Genomic DNA, 16,684 nt, shown 5'->3' with positions numbered 1-16,684 from the left:
AATTTCATGTCATTTGGTGATTAATATGTGATATTATTTACCTTAGAAGTCTTACAGTCCTCACAATAAGACGTGCAGGTTGGATTTCACTATGTGTATATATATTTATACAAACACACACACACACACACACACACACACACACACACATATATATATATACAGTACAGTACATAACTTTCTCACCTTATGCCCAATCTCTAGTGTAGGAGGTTCTGTTTGTTCTGAGGTCCTTTCATCCTCTACACAAGCTGAAAGCTTAAGGTAGACCAGATGCCCAATGGAGACATTGTAGAGGAGTTATTTATGAGACTGGACATGCTGTCTGAGATGTTACCCAATTCTTAATGATTCTGATTATTAAAGAGTTAGACCTCTGTTTGGAAGGTGGTCATAGTTGTTGTTAACAGTTATTAAGGATTGTCCAGGGCATTAGCCGACCTTCAGCAGGCTGCACGTGCTGCTCTGCATGCCCAGCTCTGCCTCCCTGTGCTGGGAGCCTTATTAACTTTCTTCAAATAAGGGAGAGGTTGAGTTTTGTGCTGGACACTTGCTGGGAGGAGGGAAGATGAGTGAGGGCAGCACTTGGATCTTTCTAGAGTTGATTTTCTCTGAGCTCTTTTCTCTGCTCTCCCGTTTTGTCCCCGCTATTGGAGTTCAGGAGCTGGAGCTGACTTTGTTATGCTGGGAGGGATGTTTGCGGGCCACACGGAGTGTGCTGGGGAAGTGATCGAGAGGAACGGGCAGAAGCTCAAACTCTTCTATGGGATGAGCTCAGAGACGGCGATGGAGAAGCACGCAGGGGGAGTCGCCGAGTACAGGTGAGGGGGGTGCGGTGCATCCTTGGTGCATGCTCACATTTACAGAAGCGGGATGGAAGCAGGTCTTGAGGCATATCAATTTTGTTTATATTAAAGTACTGTGGAAAGGAGCCAGAAAACATATCTTGTTTCTTTTTAAATAGCTTTTATTTTTATCCAGCTAGCATTTGCTATGTTTGGGGTCCTCAAAAGAGTACAGAGCAGACGTGTATAGGGAAGGGCTGGAAATGTGACTAGGGGTGTGTATGAGCAGGTGTGACCCTTGCTCAGCCAGTCCTGGAGGTGACACTCTGGACTTACCAGGAGTGGGCAGGGATGTTCTGCCTTGTCCTTCTGATGGAGTCTTTACTGAGCTCCCCCTGTAACCTCCAGTGTGTGGCCTATGATGAGTTCAGGCAGCAGGAACTGGGTTGAAAAAGGGGTCTCCTATTGCATATGCATCAGGTGTGGTCTAGCCCACTGTATGGAGGGTGGGCCTTTCTTGAAGAATGCTGTTTCACTGCATAGCTCACTCAGAACTCACCCCTGCTCCAGGCTCTGACAGTTGACCCAGGCAGCACTCTTTGCCAATTAATTGTGTCACTCACTGCAGAAGGGATGCTCACTTTCCTTAGCTGTTCTGTTTTTACTTAATCCATAATCTCAAGAGATAACCTGGCCTTTTCTGTTTCACTTCCATTTTCACTGTCTGCATGGGTATTTTTAAGAACCTGATGAGAGAATGTATTCCCACCGCCTTGCCTTTCTGTGGAGAAACCACTTTGTTGCTTCTCGTTAACATTAGTGCAGATGACAAGCTGCAGAGAGTGGATGGGACAGAAGGTCTAGCAGCCTCAGAAGGCAGTCAGCTGTGAGTGGGCTCATAGCCCTTCTCCAGGAAGCCTCATTTCCACTGGAAAGGAACCTGTAGCCTTCCTTGGCCGACACCCTCCATTTCCTACCAAAGTTCCATATCTAAAAGCTTACTTTGAGGACACAGGATTCCAGTGCAGTATATAAAGCTCAAACTAAGCTAAAGGTAAAGTGCAGGCAGGCATGAAGCAGGTGTGGGGTACTCTACTCAAGCTCTTTCCTTTAGTGGGGTCCTGGTGGGCTGCTTTCAGTTCCCATTCTTTCCAGTCTTTTTCTCTTTTTGCTGTGAACCCCAGTGAAGATGATATGATGGTATGGGGTAGGCAGGGTTGGGAAGAGGGATAGGGGACTCCATTTATGCCTTCATCCTGGAGACTTCAGATGGATGGAACCAGAGGGTACTCCCCTCCATGTGGCAGCCTCTTTCTGGAGGAGGCTGCACAGGTTATCAGGGGGAGACGGCGGGGATCACTGTCTCAAGGGCAACCTGGACCTCTGGCTAAGAAGCTGAATGCTTTCCCAGCAACCAAGGTCACCATCCCAGGGCCCTGCAGCATCTGCCCTGTGCTGGCATGCAAGTGCAGCCATTGTGTGTCAGCGACAACTAGATGCTGTCCCTGGAGTAAGGTTTGGCCCTCTCACTGTTGCATCTCGTTTGGGTTCTAACAAAAGTAGATGGGGAAAACTAAAACAGGTTAGAGCACAACCAGAAGCCAAGGAGCCAAAAACAAAACCATCTGCTGTAACTTCAGCTGTGTGTAGACTAAACAGTAAGAAGATTCAGGAGTGTCAAGACTCAGTTCTGGGTGCGGATTCAAATCTTACACAAGGAGGGAAAGTGCTGAAGTAATTAGAACCTTACTCCAGAGGCCCTCTGAGCCCTGCATGTGTTTTCTCTCTCTGCCTCTTGTCTCTTTTTGGCTGTCTATCTGCCAGTCTGTCTGTCTCTCTGACTCCCTCCTTCTCTTTCCCTGGCAGTTTGCAGCCTCATCGTGAGAATGCTTCTCCTACTTTGACATTACAGTTAATTAAAGGCAAAGCTATTTATGCTTTGCTAATTCCTTCCCAGTCATTAACCATTTAGTTCTCACACCATCCCTGGGAGACAGATCAAAGTATCTTTGTTTTACAGGTGAGAAGACATGAACATCAACAATAAATGACTTGCAAAAGCTGCCATCTCCAGTTAGCAAGGCAGCAATGAGAGGGTTTTCAATAAGTCCCGGGAAGGCCATGGAAATCTCTTTAAAAATCAAAATGGTGATAATTGCAGGCACATGTGCACAGACTTTGGTCTCCCGACACAGAGCGCAGGGGCCTGAATTATTCTGAGCGTGGCCAGCGACTGGTTTCATGAGCTTGGTGCTCTAAGCCAGCCACCACCAGCCCTTGGTCTAGTCAGTGGTTTAAGCAGCTGGGTTTCACCCAAGGGGAGTCTTACATTTGTAGAGTTCAATGCACAAGAGTTAAAACCCTTTTGAAATTCTAGGTAATGAGTTTCTGATCAAGAGATGCTTAATTATTTTTCCAGATGAAGAGACCAGCTAAAGAAAGTTCTAGAATTTGGTTGTTAGGATTTCCAGATCACCTGGCCTTTAGATGAGAGCCTGAGTTTTGTGTAGATCGGAAATTTCCTTCTTGTCAGGCCCTCTAAATGCGAGTCTGGACTTTATCTTCATTTTTCAGTAGGAACATTATTTGGTGGCCTTAGAAAGAGTGAAACAAGGGATTAGTCAAGGGCCACTAGATATTGCTTAGTGTCCAAGCCATACACCAGACCTTCTGCATTTCAGATGTTCCCCTGAAAGCGTGAAAGATGCTAATCCGAACCTCGAAGCCTCTGGTGCCTAGAAGTCCTTAGTTCTGCTCCGGAGTCACCTTACTGGTCCCCGACACCATGCAGGACAACAGATGTAGAAACTTGTGCAAACGCAGGGAGGTGCCCTGGGGGATGCACCTCACAAAGGGCCCTGAGAGGGACAGGCAGGCCCTGAGGTAGAGCCACTGGGTCTTGTTGGTGGAGGCGTCCACATAACCTAGTAGGGCTTGAGTTCTCCCATTTTACACATCTTCCTTGGCTTCCCGTAAAGCCATGGTAAGCTGAAAATGCTGTACATCAAAGATGCACGGAATCCTCCTAATCTGCTGATGTGGGAGCTCAGCCTGGCCCACCTGCACCTGCTCAGCATGCTGATGTTAGCCTAGAGCTGGGCAGGACCAGCTGACACAGAGCCTATTGCATAAGGAAGTGTTGGTTATTGTGTCACCTACTGGCGACTGTGCTGGAAGTGAAAGGCAGAATGGCTGAGTGGACTGGCTGTCCCTTCGTGACCTTGGGGCTGCCTGGGAGCTGGGCTCGCTCCCTGGCCCAGTTTCACCCAGGGAGAGATCAAAACTCAAAAATCAAAGTGTGGTTTCTACTGAGTGTGTATCATTTTCACAGCATCATAAAGTCAAAAAATTTTAAGGTGAACCCCCATGAGTTGGGGGCCGACTGTATTGATATGTCCTCTCGGTTGTCCCCTGGAGGACGCTTGGTGTCTGGCTGGAGAGCTGACGCGGCAGGGGAGGCCCTGTTGTTGGTCAGGGAGGCCTATGGAAGAGGTGGCCACAGGGCTGAGGGGGTGATCGGCCAGGTCTGTCCTTCCCCTTAGGCCTCATGGGCTCCGGGCCGGTTGGACATGGTGTTGGGCTGCAGGCCAGATGGGAAAGGGGCGCTGGTCTCTGTCCGGACCTGGGTGGAGGCATGCCGCAGAGAACGGCTCTGCTGGGCAGTGTTGGTCTGGGACATCCTCCGGTGTTGCTGATGCAGCCTCCCTTCCTGGTGCCCTGGGGAGCCAGCAGCGGGCCGGGACTTTTGGAGGGAGGAATGTACTCACATGGAGTGCCAGCATGATTAGCTGGCCTTTGTAGCAATGTGGGAGCAGGGGCAGTGGGTGGTGTTTGGCTGCCTGAGTACCTTGGGGCTACTTAAGGTGAGAAAGCTGGGAGTTACTCTGGCTGGGTTCTTAAGGAGCAACAGCAGATTAAATGAAAAGCTTCCTTTTTCTTCCAGAGCCTCTGAGGGCAAGACTGTGGAAGTGCCTTACAAAGGAGACGTGGAAAATACTATCCTGGATATTCTTGGGGGACTGAGGTCCACCTGCACCTATGTGGGGGCCGCCAAACTCAAAGAGCTGAGCAAGAGGGCGACGTTCATCAGGGTGACCCAGCAGCATAACACAGTGTTCAGCTGACCTTGAGGGTGAGGTGACACGTGGCACCCAGATGCTCCCCCACACACCCGCTTGCCTGTCTCCCTGTTACGCCAGTGTTTCTGGCTGCTCCTGGAGGGTGGACTGCTCCTCCTTCCCCCTCCTGCCACTCGGAGGCTTTGGGGCCCCCTAGTGCCTTCTGGGGACCTGGAAGCAGGGCACTGACGGGGTCAGTGGTCAGAGCCCAGCTGCCCATGATGCATAACTTCATTGTTAAAACTAACACTCCCACCTTCTTTTTTAAAAAGAACATAGTTTCACTTTAATATAATGCTATTATCTTAACATTTTCTTGAGTGCTGGAGTTTGCATTTGTAGGAACCAAGTTTCAGGGGCGGTTGAGGGGTTTCTGCCTCCTTCCCATTCTTAGCTCTTGACTGTCAAGGCGCCTCGGGAGGGGAGGGTGAGGAAGGCCAGGCCACAGTCTTGAACTGGCTTCCCTTCCTTCCAGCCTTTGCTGCTGGGAAGGAACAAGGGCAATGGAGTGAAAGCATGAACTGAAGGACTGGTTTCACTGCCTCCGTCATGCATGCTTTTTGGGAACAGGTCATGTCCGGCTCCCAAATTGTCACTCCCAGGCAGCTGTCCCTGCCCTTGTCCTGGGTTTTCACTTACCTTTGTTTTCCTCCATCTCTTTCCCTTCTCAGTCCCAGCTTAGGCTGGCCTCTCTCAAAGAGATCACCTTATTTTGAAATTCCACAAGCTGTTTCATTGAAAGGTAGAGTCCACTGAAAACCAGCAGGAACCTCCTCCAGTGGTTCCCTAAGAAGCATTGGTTTGAAAAATAAGTCAGGACCATTGCCTTGCCCATAGCGATTGATACTTTCAGGAGACCTCAGGGTCCCACTGTGTAATGGTCGATGCTGTCCTGGAAGCAGGGGTGTTTTCTTGTAGAAGGACCTACAGCCTTGGCAGGAAGCGCTACCACACTTGCAAACCATGAACACAGATGGATTGCTCATGGCTGGCCTCTTCTTTTAAAGCAGTACTTGATAATAGAACTGGAAAGTGTATGCAGACCAGCATGTTTTACTGTATTTCCTTCTAAACAAAGCTCAAGAAGCAGACGCAGGAGTAAATTTTCTTTGACAAGGCAAGTGACGCCCTGCAGGCAGAGAAGGGCTGGAGGTCCTGCTGCATAAGGGTGAACTAATTGTCGGATGTCCATGGGGACTGACCCATATGAAGAATCCCAACAAACCGTCGTACTCCAGGGAATGACAGGCCTGCCTGCAGTCTTGCAAGAATACATTTAAAGATTCAGCAATTTAAGTCCATTGTAATAATTTCCCCCACCAAACCCATTAATTTTTGCAGAAATACAAATGGCTCCACTGGGGAGAGAGTGTCTAGTGGACGTAACGTAGAGCAAGTGGCAGGGCTGTGCTGGCAGCACCCACCTTTTCTGAGTGCCTGCCTGAGATTTAAGCCCCACACTGTTCCTGTGGAAGATGTGGTTTATACTCAGGCCCTGAAGTTTGCTAGTTTTAAGGGATTCTTGCAAAATAAGGGAAAGAAGCAAAGGAAATGGGTATCTTAAGGAAATCCTAATGCCTTGTGCCAGCAGCAGGAAGGGAACTTGAGGACAGTGTCCTTCTCCACACTCTTGTTTTAGCTTGGGGTTACCATGTCCCCTTTCTCACACCAGGCTCCTGTTCTACACCTGGAGTGGTCAGGGTGGGGGACACCCATCAGCCCGCTGTGCCACCCCTCTGGGGGCTCCCCTGCAGTGGTATGTGCCTGCTTGAGTGTAAAAATTTTCCAGGTTGTCTGCTTTTTGTTTTCACCGGCTAAAGGCCCTTTCTCACCCAGCTTTTAGGGAAGTGAAAACTCAGTTACTGCGAAAGCCAAAGATTTGTCAGGATCATTTCTAAGCAGAGGTTTCACAAAAAGCACCTCCAAGGCCCCATGACCCATTGCCCTGGCAAGCTCGTGTCTGCCTCCAGTGGAGTGGGTCTGGGCAAGCCCGGTTGAGGTCCTCAGACCAGGCATTAGCAGGACACGGAGATGGAGGTCCAGCCCTCCGCCCACCTGCAGGCGTCCTGTGTGGGGGTGGGTGGGGGTCCGAACTAGCCAAGGAGATGCCATTCCCTTGGCAACACCACCGGCCACTCCCGCTGTCTGGTTTCAGGCTGGCCCCACTGCAGCTCATGAAGCAAAGGTTTCGCCTTAATCAGTCCGAATTGTTGAGCAAAGTCTCACAGCCACTGGACCCCAATCTTGGTGAGCCATTAATGCTCAGGAGTGGTGATCATGCCTGCTTCCCCCCAGCTTGCCCTCAGCCTACTGCAGGTTTCCCAGACTGCATGGAGGAGGGGCAGCCCTTCCTGTCTGTCCAAGGCTCATCTAATCACTGTTGGTTTACCCACCCTCTTTCACACATGGACATCCACGATGTGTCAGACCTCAACTCTTAGGTCTGGAGAGTCAAGTCCTGGTGAAGGGTCCCCACTTAATCAAGAAAGACAGTGAAAGGAAAGGAGTTGCCCCTTCTTCCCCTGGGCCTAGTGAAGACTGAGTTTAACATGGAGAGCTCTCTTCCCCCTCTGCAGAGCCTTAAGGCAGAAGGATTTGAGAGCCACGAATGCAGATGGGGGTGGAGGGGTCACCTGCAGGGGCCCCTGAGGAACTACCTTCCGGGGCCTACGGGGCCCACTGCTAAGCCGACCTAACTTGCCAGGAGGCACGGTGCAAACCTGTGGTGCCGTACTATTGAAACAGGCTCCTCCACATGCCAGGACCCCCCTGCTTGCTGAGTTCCCAACAGGCGTGAACTACAGGAGGCATGAATGAACCTCCCACCTACAGACCACCGATCAATTCACAGCCAAACAGTACAGAATACATCAGATAATGCCACACAGGCCATGAAGCTTCCAAGTGCTGTTCAGAAACAAGTATCTCTTGGAAGCATGAGCCTTCAGATAGAAATAAACATGAACTGAACGAGTCAAGCCATCAGCTGCTCCAACGTGCCTTTTATCCTAAATCCTCACCTCAACCACACCTCTCCCAGTCAAAAAAAAAAAATTAGTAAGAAAGGCAATGTCTTCTGTCACTCCATCACAAAATCACCTGGCGACCACAGTGGGGGGACGGACGGAGTAGGAACTGCCGCCACTTACTTGCTCAGCCTCGTCTTCAAGGACCGGACACAAGGCTAGGACACATATTTGCAATTGGCACTGTTATTTTATTAGTACGAGTATACTGAAACAATAAACTTGTACTGGTATACAGACAATTTATTTAAAACAATTTTGTTCAAATTTTGAATCAAACATTGTTTTATTATAATAATGAAATAATTTCTACCTAGAAAACCTGCAAGCACCATCAAAGAAAGGGACCATAAAATTCAATAAACAGACTCGAGTGTATCCTACAAATAGACACACCACGATTAGAAAATAGAATATGAATTCTTCCATTTTTTTTTTAATATTTGTTTTAGAAAAGCTAGTGCAAGTACAGTATTTTACACTGGAATTACAGAGAGTATGCACGCATATGGAAAAAAGTTCTCCTGTCACAATAAAAGCTCTTAACTATGTATGCACTTAAAATTTTCTTTTCAATAAGGTGCGAAACATTCCTTCCCTAGTTCTCTGTACTGGCCATGTCAGTCTGACAGCGCCCTCAAAGTTCTGGTGTCTCTTTCCCCTTGGCCAGTGGGAGGCATATGATCAGAAGTCTGCTGGGTAACGGTCTGATAGTAAAAACATACAAAGATGCACATCTCAGCGATGGCTCTGGGGCCGGGACCCCACTGGCTGAAAATCAGGACTCTGTCTTAAGTGAAGATCACCACAAATACTGGCAGGGCTCTCCTGAAACCTCCTTGCAGTTGACAGTAATTTGTATTTATAGGTGAGCAGTGAAGGCTGAGGAGGAAGAAACCTCCCCAAAGGCCGAAAGGGCAGTAGTCACAGAACTGAATGCATGGGTATCAAGTTTAATGTTCACTGACTATGAAGAATTTGCCCAACTCCTGGACCGGATGGTACGAGGAGGTGGTTCGTGTAAGAACCAGAGGACATCTGTGTACCTAGCTTCTTGGTAACTGCCTTCAAAGACCACAGCTCTAAGCTTCCCATCAGACTTGATAATAAGGAGGACGGTCCCTTATCCTGGCTAGGGTTTCTGTAAACAGCGCTTCCAAGGGTGGCCTTCAGACTGGCCATGGAAAAGGAGACAGGCTCACTAGCCATCCAGACAGCAAATGAACAAACTAAAGGGAAAGAAAATGGGTAAAGTCTCCAATTATTTGCAGTGGAAGACTTGAGTCCTTTCAGATAAGAAAAGTTGTGGAAATTCTTAGAGACTGTTACTGAATGGATACTACCTATTGGCCAAATGCACTTCATTTTAATACAGCTGAACCATTTGTATGCGAGTCACAAGGACATGAAAAACCGAAGCCGCTGTTCCCTCCCACCATTGTACAGGTGAATGTCAGCTCCCAGAAACATTGCATTTAATGGTAAGGGAGGGGCTGAGATTCTGAATTTAAGAATTGTAGGTGCGCAGTTTCCCCACAGCTGTCCAGTTTTTGCTAGCTGGCTTGGTTTTTGGACAGGGTGTGACTCTTCTGTTTTTGGCCTCTTAATATTAAAGAAAAAGTTGAAACTAAAGTAAAATGAGGAATTTACATGGAAATTCATGTTTTACCCCTCCACCCCCAATTAAATGAGGTGGGGGTGGGGGGGAAGAAGGCTAAGTTTTTTTTTTTGTCCCCGTAATGAGTCCTGTTTTATTGATAGCTAGGGTCCTATGATACAAACACTTCTTGTTTAGGATTATATTCTTTGGGTTTATGGGAACAGCAAGTGCTGAAAATGTCAAACATCTCTGAAAAAAAAGAAGTTGCAATGGCTTAAGAGTTTAAACTAAAAAGGGAGCTCAGAGAAGTATTTTCGGCATAGGAATGAAGAGTATTCTCAAATTTCAGAATACAGAGTTGCCCTCCCTCAGAGGGGGGCTCTATGTAACAAAAACATAAAGGAAGCATAGGTATAGTTTAAGAGCCTTTTACGTAGTAATTCTTCCAGGCCATAACCGTACAAATCTGATTATTTAGACACGACAAAATTTCTATATACAAAAAAACATGTAACTTTCAACCTTTATGCTTTTTTTTTGTTTTTTTTTTTACAAACAAGGTATGAAACTCATGGTTTCAACAGATCTGTATCTTTCAAACACTGAATAAATCATTTCGACATTCATTTTTCTTTTGTGCAATTTTTTAAAACATTACCTGTACTCCTCAAAGTGAGTGCTTCAAATGATTTTTTTCTTCAGCGTCTCAAATTAGGTGTACATTTTTTTTAAAAAAGGAAAATTCCCACAAGGTATAGTGCTACAAGAAAAGATCCTATCAGTAAGGTAACATATTTGAAGCGAGGTCATCTATGTAAAAGAAATCTCAGCTCCGGAGTAGAGGTGTGCAAATTGTTTGGAGTTTCCCTATCAACAGAAACACAACACTGTCCGTGGAAAAAAGAGGGAACCAACCAACACAATAGCATATGTATGTGCTTTATAAAAAAGTATATTCTCTGCATATTTATTACTTGATGTGTTCTTAAATTCTCTATTTCAGAAATTCTGGGTTAAAAACACAAAGGCAGAAGCAAAGACCTCCGTGCCACTTTAAAAAATAAAAAGCATAATTCCCTTTCCTTTCACATCACCGCTGAAGAAGCTGGAGTGGGCCACAGAGACTGCCGGCCCGTTTTCACCTGGCATCGTCATGGGTGACTGGGAAATAGGAAGTGCAAAGGGTTATTTTGGGGAGAACAGACCAGTCTGCCGAGCTGCTTTCGGTTCATGAGACGGTAGCCATGACAACCAGCACAGCTCAAAAAGCCTGGCCTTTGGTCCCCAGAGCTCTGCTTCTTCACCCATATCTGAAATAGCATGGCATTAGTGTCTTCAAAAGCATTTTGAGATTTTTTTTCTATGAAAGAAATAGGTTTCTTTAGTAGTCACAGATGTTAAAGGGTATTGTCAATTGTCTCCTTAAAAAAACGAACAAAGTTCCAAAGCTACAACAAAAATAAATTTTGGCAACATATTTCAGTAAAGATCAAACTGTGTGCAAAGAGTGGATTTTACGATGACTAGGAGCTACCGTTCATCTCGAACGTGCAGCATCATATTGCGATCTATGCAGTATCTAAGGAGTAATCCACAAGATGCAGGAAATCCAAACATTCCTTGAAGTTGTACAACCCTACTCCAGAGCAGTCAAAGTGCACTGCTTCTGGACACATCAGTGTGCCACACACACGCCAGCCCCGTCCCTGAGTAAGAGGTGTGAAAGGTTCTGCAGAGTTCCTTGTAGGGGAGAAGGGAATGCTGTCGTTTCCCGGTGGGGGAGAAGACCCCCAATTCACTCACCCAACAGAAAACATAGAGGGTCATGATTCAGAGTCAGAAATGGGATCAACAACAGCAACGAAAAAAAGATCAAATCATCTGAAACCAAACTGGGTGAGCTGGAGAAAACAAAAAGTTGACTGACATAGAAAATTATCCTGAAAGTCCCACTGAAAATGCAACTTGGATTTCCACTTAGAAGATCTGAGGTAAGTGGCATCCGTCTGTGTATCCCACGCTGTACCCCCCAGCAATGTGGCCCAAACTGACATAATTCTTAAGTTAAACATTCTAAGGAACAGTTATTTTGTATATTTAGAAATCCCTATAAATAGAGGTTCTTGTTTGTTGGTTTTATTATTTTTTTTCTCTTCGCCCTGACTAATTTCTTGGTGATTGTGTTCCACTATAAACGAAAAAGGCCTGTGGTTACTAGTTTGAAAATGGAAAACAGACAAGAAAGAACTAAAGATGGCTGTCAGTAAATATTGCAGAGTTGACGTAGTACAGAGGCACATGGCTGATCCTCGTAAGCTGTGCGGCACCAAAGAATTTCTATGCCTGTCACTGTCATGCATGCTGTGCAGGAATGGTGATGAAGGCTCTCTGGGAACCTCAGGGCTCGCCAGTGTCTGAAATGAGAGGAGGTTCCCTGACCTTTGGAGAAGGCTGCCCCTAAAGAGCGGTGACCACTGTTCCTGGTGGCCCCTTCCACGGCCACTGGCTGGCATGCTTGGAATGCATGCACACACCAGGCCACACTTCAGGCTCATCCTCAGAGGCACAGCTCAAAGTCTCAAGCACACAGACCTGAGGAGGGGCCTGCCCACTCTTGGCAAAGATTGTGGCAATGGGTTGATCCTGGCTATATAGCTCCAGGGTGCGCCCCAGCCTCCAACCTGCCTCATTCCTCTCCAGACTCCACATTCTCATGGTGAAAGGAACTACAGCTCTTTCCCAGACTCCTTGTTCCTTCTGCAACCTGGTGACAGACACCTGCACCCCTGAAAGCTACCTCAGCACTCAGCGTCCACAGCAGGGCCCGGAGGTCACGGTGGGAAGCTCTCCCCTTGCTGGTGCCTCCCCTCCAGCCATTTTCTGGCTAGTACAGGGAAGACGGGCCAAACAAGGCAAAGGCCTAAAGGATATGCTCTTTAGAGCACACTGGTCAGACTTGTTGGCCCAGACAGTAGTGCACATGCTAAAAAAGCAAGAGAAGGAAATGGGACAATGTTTAGAAAGAACCAGTTATCTTACAATTCCTATACCTGAAACAGAAGCACAAAAATTCTGATGATGTTCCTATTGCTCCAAACCACGTGCCTTCCCATTTTAGTGTTGGTGTGGTAGATCCAGTGGGTTCAATACTTGAAGGAAGCCAAAAGATGGTGTATTTTTCTGAGTCCACATGAGTTGCTGTTAAATAGTGGTACAAATGAGGACAGTCCACATGACAGCCCCGTATTCCTCTTACCATCAAAGGTTACAGAACAAAAATAAAAAACAAAACCTAATCATTGCAAGTGCCCTGAGCAGAATATATGGAAGATTAAGCAAGTTCTCCGAGCAGAAACATTTAAAAAAACACAGCAGAAAATAAGCAGTGTGATTGGAAAAATGGGCTCACGCAGCTAACTGCTAACAGGCCAAGAGGGTAATGAAATTGGAGGAAAGTCGAGGACCAGTTCTAGCTATTCTAAACCTGTTCAAATGTTTTTGGTACACCCCAGAAAATGGTTTATCAACATCATTAGTCCTGATGAGAGCGAAATGTGAGGAATACTAGGAGGCCAAAATGTGGGTTGACATTAGAATTTTTTTAAATTTGTGAAATGGAAGAAATACTATTTTCAATGGTAAAAGAAAAACAAGATGTTTTGTTCAGATTAGTTGCAGCCATTCCAAGTAAGAATATTTTAAAAATTCTCCCTACTTATAAAACTTTTTATTTTTAAAGCACTTTAAGACACACTCTCAAAACCCACAAACAGTATTTCAGATCTCTGGGGATAAAAGGTTTAAACCATGAAATACACTTTCTGGGTTTGTACCAAACATTACATCTTGATTTGATTTCAGATGGTAAGAAAAACGGCATTCTGAAAATAACATTAACCACAACAGTAAAGTAATTGTTTTTTTTTTAAACTTGCTTACATATATAAATGTCTTTATGGGAAACTCTCTCAATGAATCTGAAGAAAAATCTCAGAGTTGTCCTGCTAACACCTGGTTTTTGTGACAGATGTGGTAGAAAGACCAAAATGAAATCCGAAAGGAACGTAACCTTAAAAAATGGCCTTGAGTTTAGGCAGGTTAGAAAGTAATTTTGCTACATTTATTTATGCTTGTTCAGTCCCCAAACCTTTCCCACAATGTTATTGGATAAAAACTGCAGGAATATCACACAAATTATAAACTCAAGATGTGCAAATTGCAAGGTTCTTTAAAAGTTCATCTTAAAAAGAAAAACACTGGACAAAATTGAGTATTCTTTTTTCCATCCCTTTTCTCTCAGTTTCTCTCCCAGCTCTGCATATGCCTTTGATTCTTTCTCAAACATCAAAGTGAAAAGTGCCTCCTGTCAGGCTGTACTTGGTGGTCTTTCATTATCACGTACTAGTTCATAATTCACATTCATCTCATTAAACCACATTGAGACTTTCAATTATCTTGCTCGTGAAAAACTCTGCAGAGCTGAAATGTAGTTACAGTGTTGGAAAAAAAAAAAGCAACTTAGTTTTTTGTTTTTCTTCCCAAAGAGTTTAAAGAGAGATACAGTACTTGTTGAATGATAGACCAAGATGCTTGGTAATAAAGTGTGAACAGCATTTAAGTGCTTAGAGATAGTAATATATATGCTCATCTTCAAAATCTTATTCCTCACGTCACACTGGAATCTGGAAAAAGTGGCACCCGAGTTGTCCATAGTCATGAACTATAAACAGTACTAGAGTTAAAAGACAAAAAGATTTGCAAACCCAATGCGAAGAGCTCCTGCCCTGCTCTCTGTAGGGCGGCTGGTGCCTGCCTCTCGGGAGGAGGTCAATGCTACGACCTGATTGGTTTTCCTAACACTGCACAGAAACCAGGGCGGGTGTCCGCTCTCCCTGCCCCTGCTGCCCACCCCCACGTGGAACGACACAAGCAGAAGCTGCCCTGCCACTGTGCCACCCTGCACACATCACTGCACTAATGAAGCAGAAAGGAAATCCCATGGGTGGCAGTTGCTCTTTAAAAAAATATCAGTGCAGTCAGGCCCCATAGGGGGAAATATATATCTATATGGTTAAAAGTTGCTTTTATTGTAAAATAGGTTGGAGGGAAAAAACGTTCTGCATTGTAAAATAGGTTGGAGGGAAAAAGGGTTGGTTCTGCATCTGCTGTCTGATGCCTCTCCAGGATGCCCTGAAGCTGGGGTCCTGATGTCTATTCTGCACGTGAGAACCTCACGAAGTCCTTACTCTGGATCTCCGATCCCATGCTGAGAGCAAGAGAGAGTGAGACAGAGGGAGGCAGAGAGAAAGAGACCCTCACTCGCAGGGCGCCTGTGTGCCCCCACTCGCACCAGCCCCTCCCGCAGGAGTCCTTCAGGCAGCAGACGTCGGTGCCCAGGGACGCTCCATGCTGCTAGCAAAGGCAGGCGCTGGGAAGCCACATTCTATTCCCCAGGATGCCCAGGGCCCAGCCTGGCCCCCCACCTGCCTGCTCATGACAAACACTCATGGGAAAGCATATGCACCAGTCTCCTACGCAACACCAGCTGTAACTCTAATGACAAGGTTATAACAGAAACCTAAAGAAAGAGGATAACATGTAAATACTGTGTTATTTAGCCTACAGTACAGTAATCTGGATACAAATGATAAGGGAGAGCCAAATTTCCTGTCCCCGTACTGCCCTCTACTTGCCTACGTTAGACCTGCCTTCAATGCAAATCTTAACCTCCTGAGGAATTAGAGAAGGCTTAGGAAGAGTCAAAGGTGGTTCGTCTTCCGACTTCTCCAGCCTGCGGGTCTCCGGCGCAGACCACCTCCTCTTCCTTGCTGCTGTGGGCTTGGTGGGTTCTATTTTGGTGAGCAAGGGTGCTGCAGGCAATCCTATCTTTTCTGGAAACTTCAGTTCGCCATTCTCAGAGAGCATCTGGGCACTTCCCTGATTGATTCCGTTTTCCTGCTCAGCATACCTGTGTCTGCTGCCCGCCAGGCTGTCGGCCTTTGAGTGCTTCAGCAGGACGCTGGCAGGGTCCACGGGCTGGCCCTTTTTAACAGAGCCATTCTTCAGGTTCTTGAGGGTAAGCGAGATGCAGACATCCCCGACGGAGAGTTTGGAACACGGCAAATCGAAGAGCTGGCTGGTCCTCTCTGGACAGCAGGATGACCAGCCCTGTCCAAACACAAAAAAAGGGTATTCTACCAAAACTTCCACGCTGACCTGTGGGAGCGGTGGGAGACAGAGAGGGGAAAAGGGAAGGAAACAAATGAAGATATTTTATTCTTATTTTACACACACACACACACACACACAGACACACACACACACACACACATACACCCACCTACAAACCCCTTACATCCGTATATAAGCTAAATGGAAGAAAATAAGATTTAGTTCCTCTACCAACACAGACAAATGAGTCTGTTAATTTTCTTTTGTTACCTGTACTTACCATATATGGAAGTTGGCAAGAAGCCAGTAAAAGTCCATTCAGTACTCAAGACATTTTACAGGAGTATCAGCTCTACAGCTGGTCTCTGTTAAAATAAGTCAATGGGCCCCCAAGGATGATGGGATAGCTAATTAGTGTTCAGCACTGAGTTAGGCTCTGCAGGAGACTCAAGGTCCAGATACAGTCTTGTACTTGTTTATCTCATTGGACAAATGCTGTGAATTACATAGCTAAATATGGATGAGAGTTGGACTGCACATAAGCTCCACAAGGCAGCCACTTAATGTGTTTATCACTATGCCCCTGGCCCCTAAAAGGGTACCAGCACATAGCTGAAGCTTAATAAATATTTATTGGGTAAATTGAGAGTCCTCACTGGAGTAAGCAAGGAATATAGATATCCAGAATTTACTCTTCTGTGTCATTTCTTAAATATGTTCCTTGTGAATAGCACAAAGCTGTCTTTTTAAAGGCCTTCAGCTTCTTATATTTAATGTGCTTCTGATTCATTTGGACATATTTCTATCATCTTATTCTTGAGGTTTTGGTTTACTATGTTTTTTCCTTTATTTCTTCTTTTCTCCTTTCCTAACTTCTGTTAAATATCTAAGTTTTCTTTATTTCTTCTTATTGCCTTTGCTGATTTGGAAGGATATTTTGTGTTCTATTCTTTTAATTTTACTCTTCAATTTTTAACAATTACA

General features: G+C 45.9%; 1 protein-coding gene and 1 long non-coding RNA gene across 2 annotated transcripts; one reads left to right on the top strand and one right to left on the bottom strand.

Annotated features, from left to right (window-relative positions):
- Nucleotides 1-631: 631 nt before the first annotated feature.
- LOC130682379 (GMP reductase 1-like) lies at nt 632-5,217 on the top strand. Its single transcript, XM_057496752.1, has 2 exons — nt 632-821; nt 4,729-5,217. The coding sequence occupies exons 1-2, from the start codon at nt 682-684 to the stop codon at nt 4,907-4,909; spliced, it is 321 nt and encodes a 106-aa protein (XP_057352735.1). The 5' UTR covers nt 632-681; the 3' UTR covers nt 4,910-5,217.
- A 2,926-nt stretch (nt 5,218-8,143) lies between these two features.
- LOC130682380 (uncharacterized) lies at nt 8,144-16,346 on the bottom strand. The gene is made up of 2 exons (XR_008995596.1): nt 15,981-16,346; nt 8,144-15,745 (listed from the first exon to the last, which is right to left on the bottom strand). It is a non-coding gene; the product is annotated as an uncharacterized LOC130682380 (long non-coding RNA).
- Nucleotides 16,347-16,684: the final 338 nt, after the last annotated feature.

This window comes from Manis pentadactyla, unplaced genomic scaffold (genome assembly GCF_030020395.1).
Source record: "Manis pentadactyla isolate mManPen7 unplaced genomic scaffold, mManPen7.hap1 scaffold_402, whole genome shotgun sequence".
NCBI lineage: Eukaryota > Metazoa > Chordata > Mammalia > Pholidota > Manidae > Manis > Manis pentadactyla.
Note: the sequence above shows the minus strand (reverse complement) of the source record. Positions and strands in the feature narration are given on the sequence as shown.

Coding starts and splice junctions, on each gene's coding strand:
- LOC130682379 (XM_057496752.1), top strand. CDS start 682: ATGCTGGGAGGGATGTTTGCGGGCCACACGGAGTGTGCTGGGGAAGTG. Junction 822..4,728: donor GGGGGAGTCGCCGAGTACAG/GTGAGGGGGGTG, acceptor TTTTTCTTCCAG/AGCCTCTGAGGGCAAGACTG.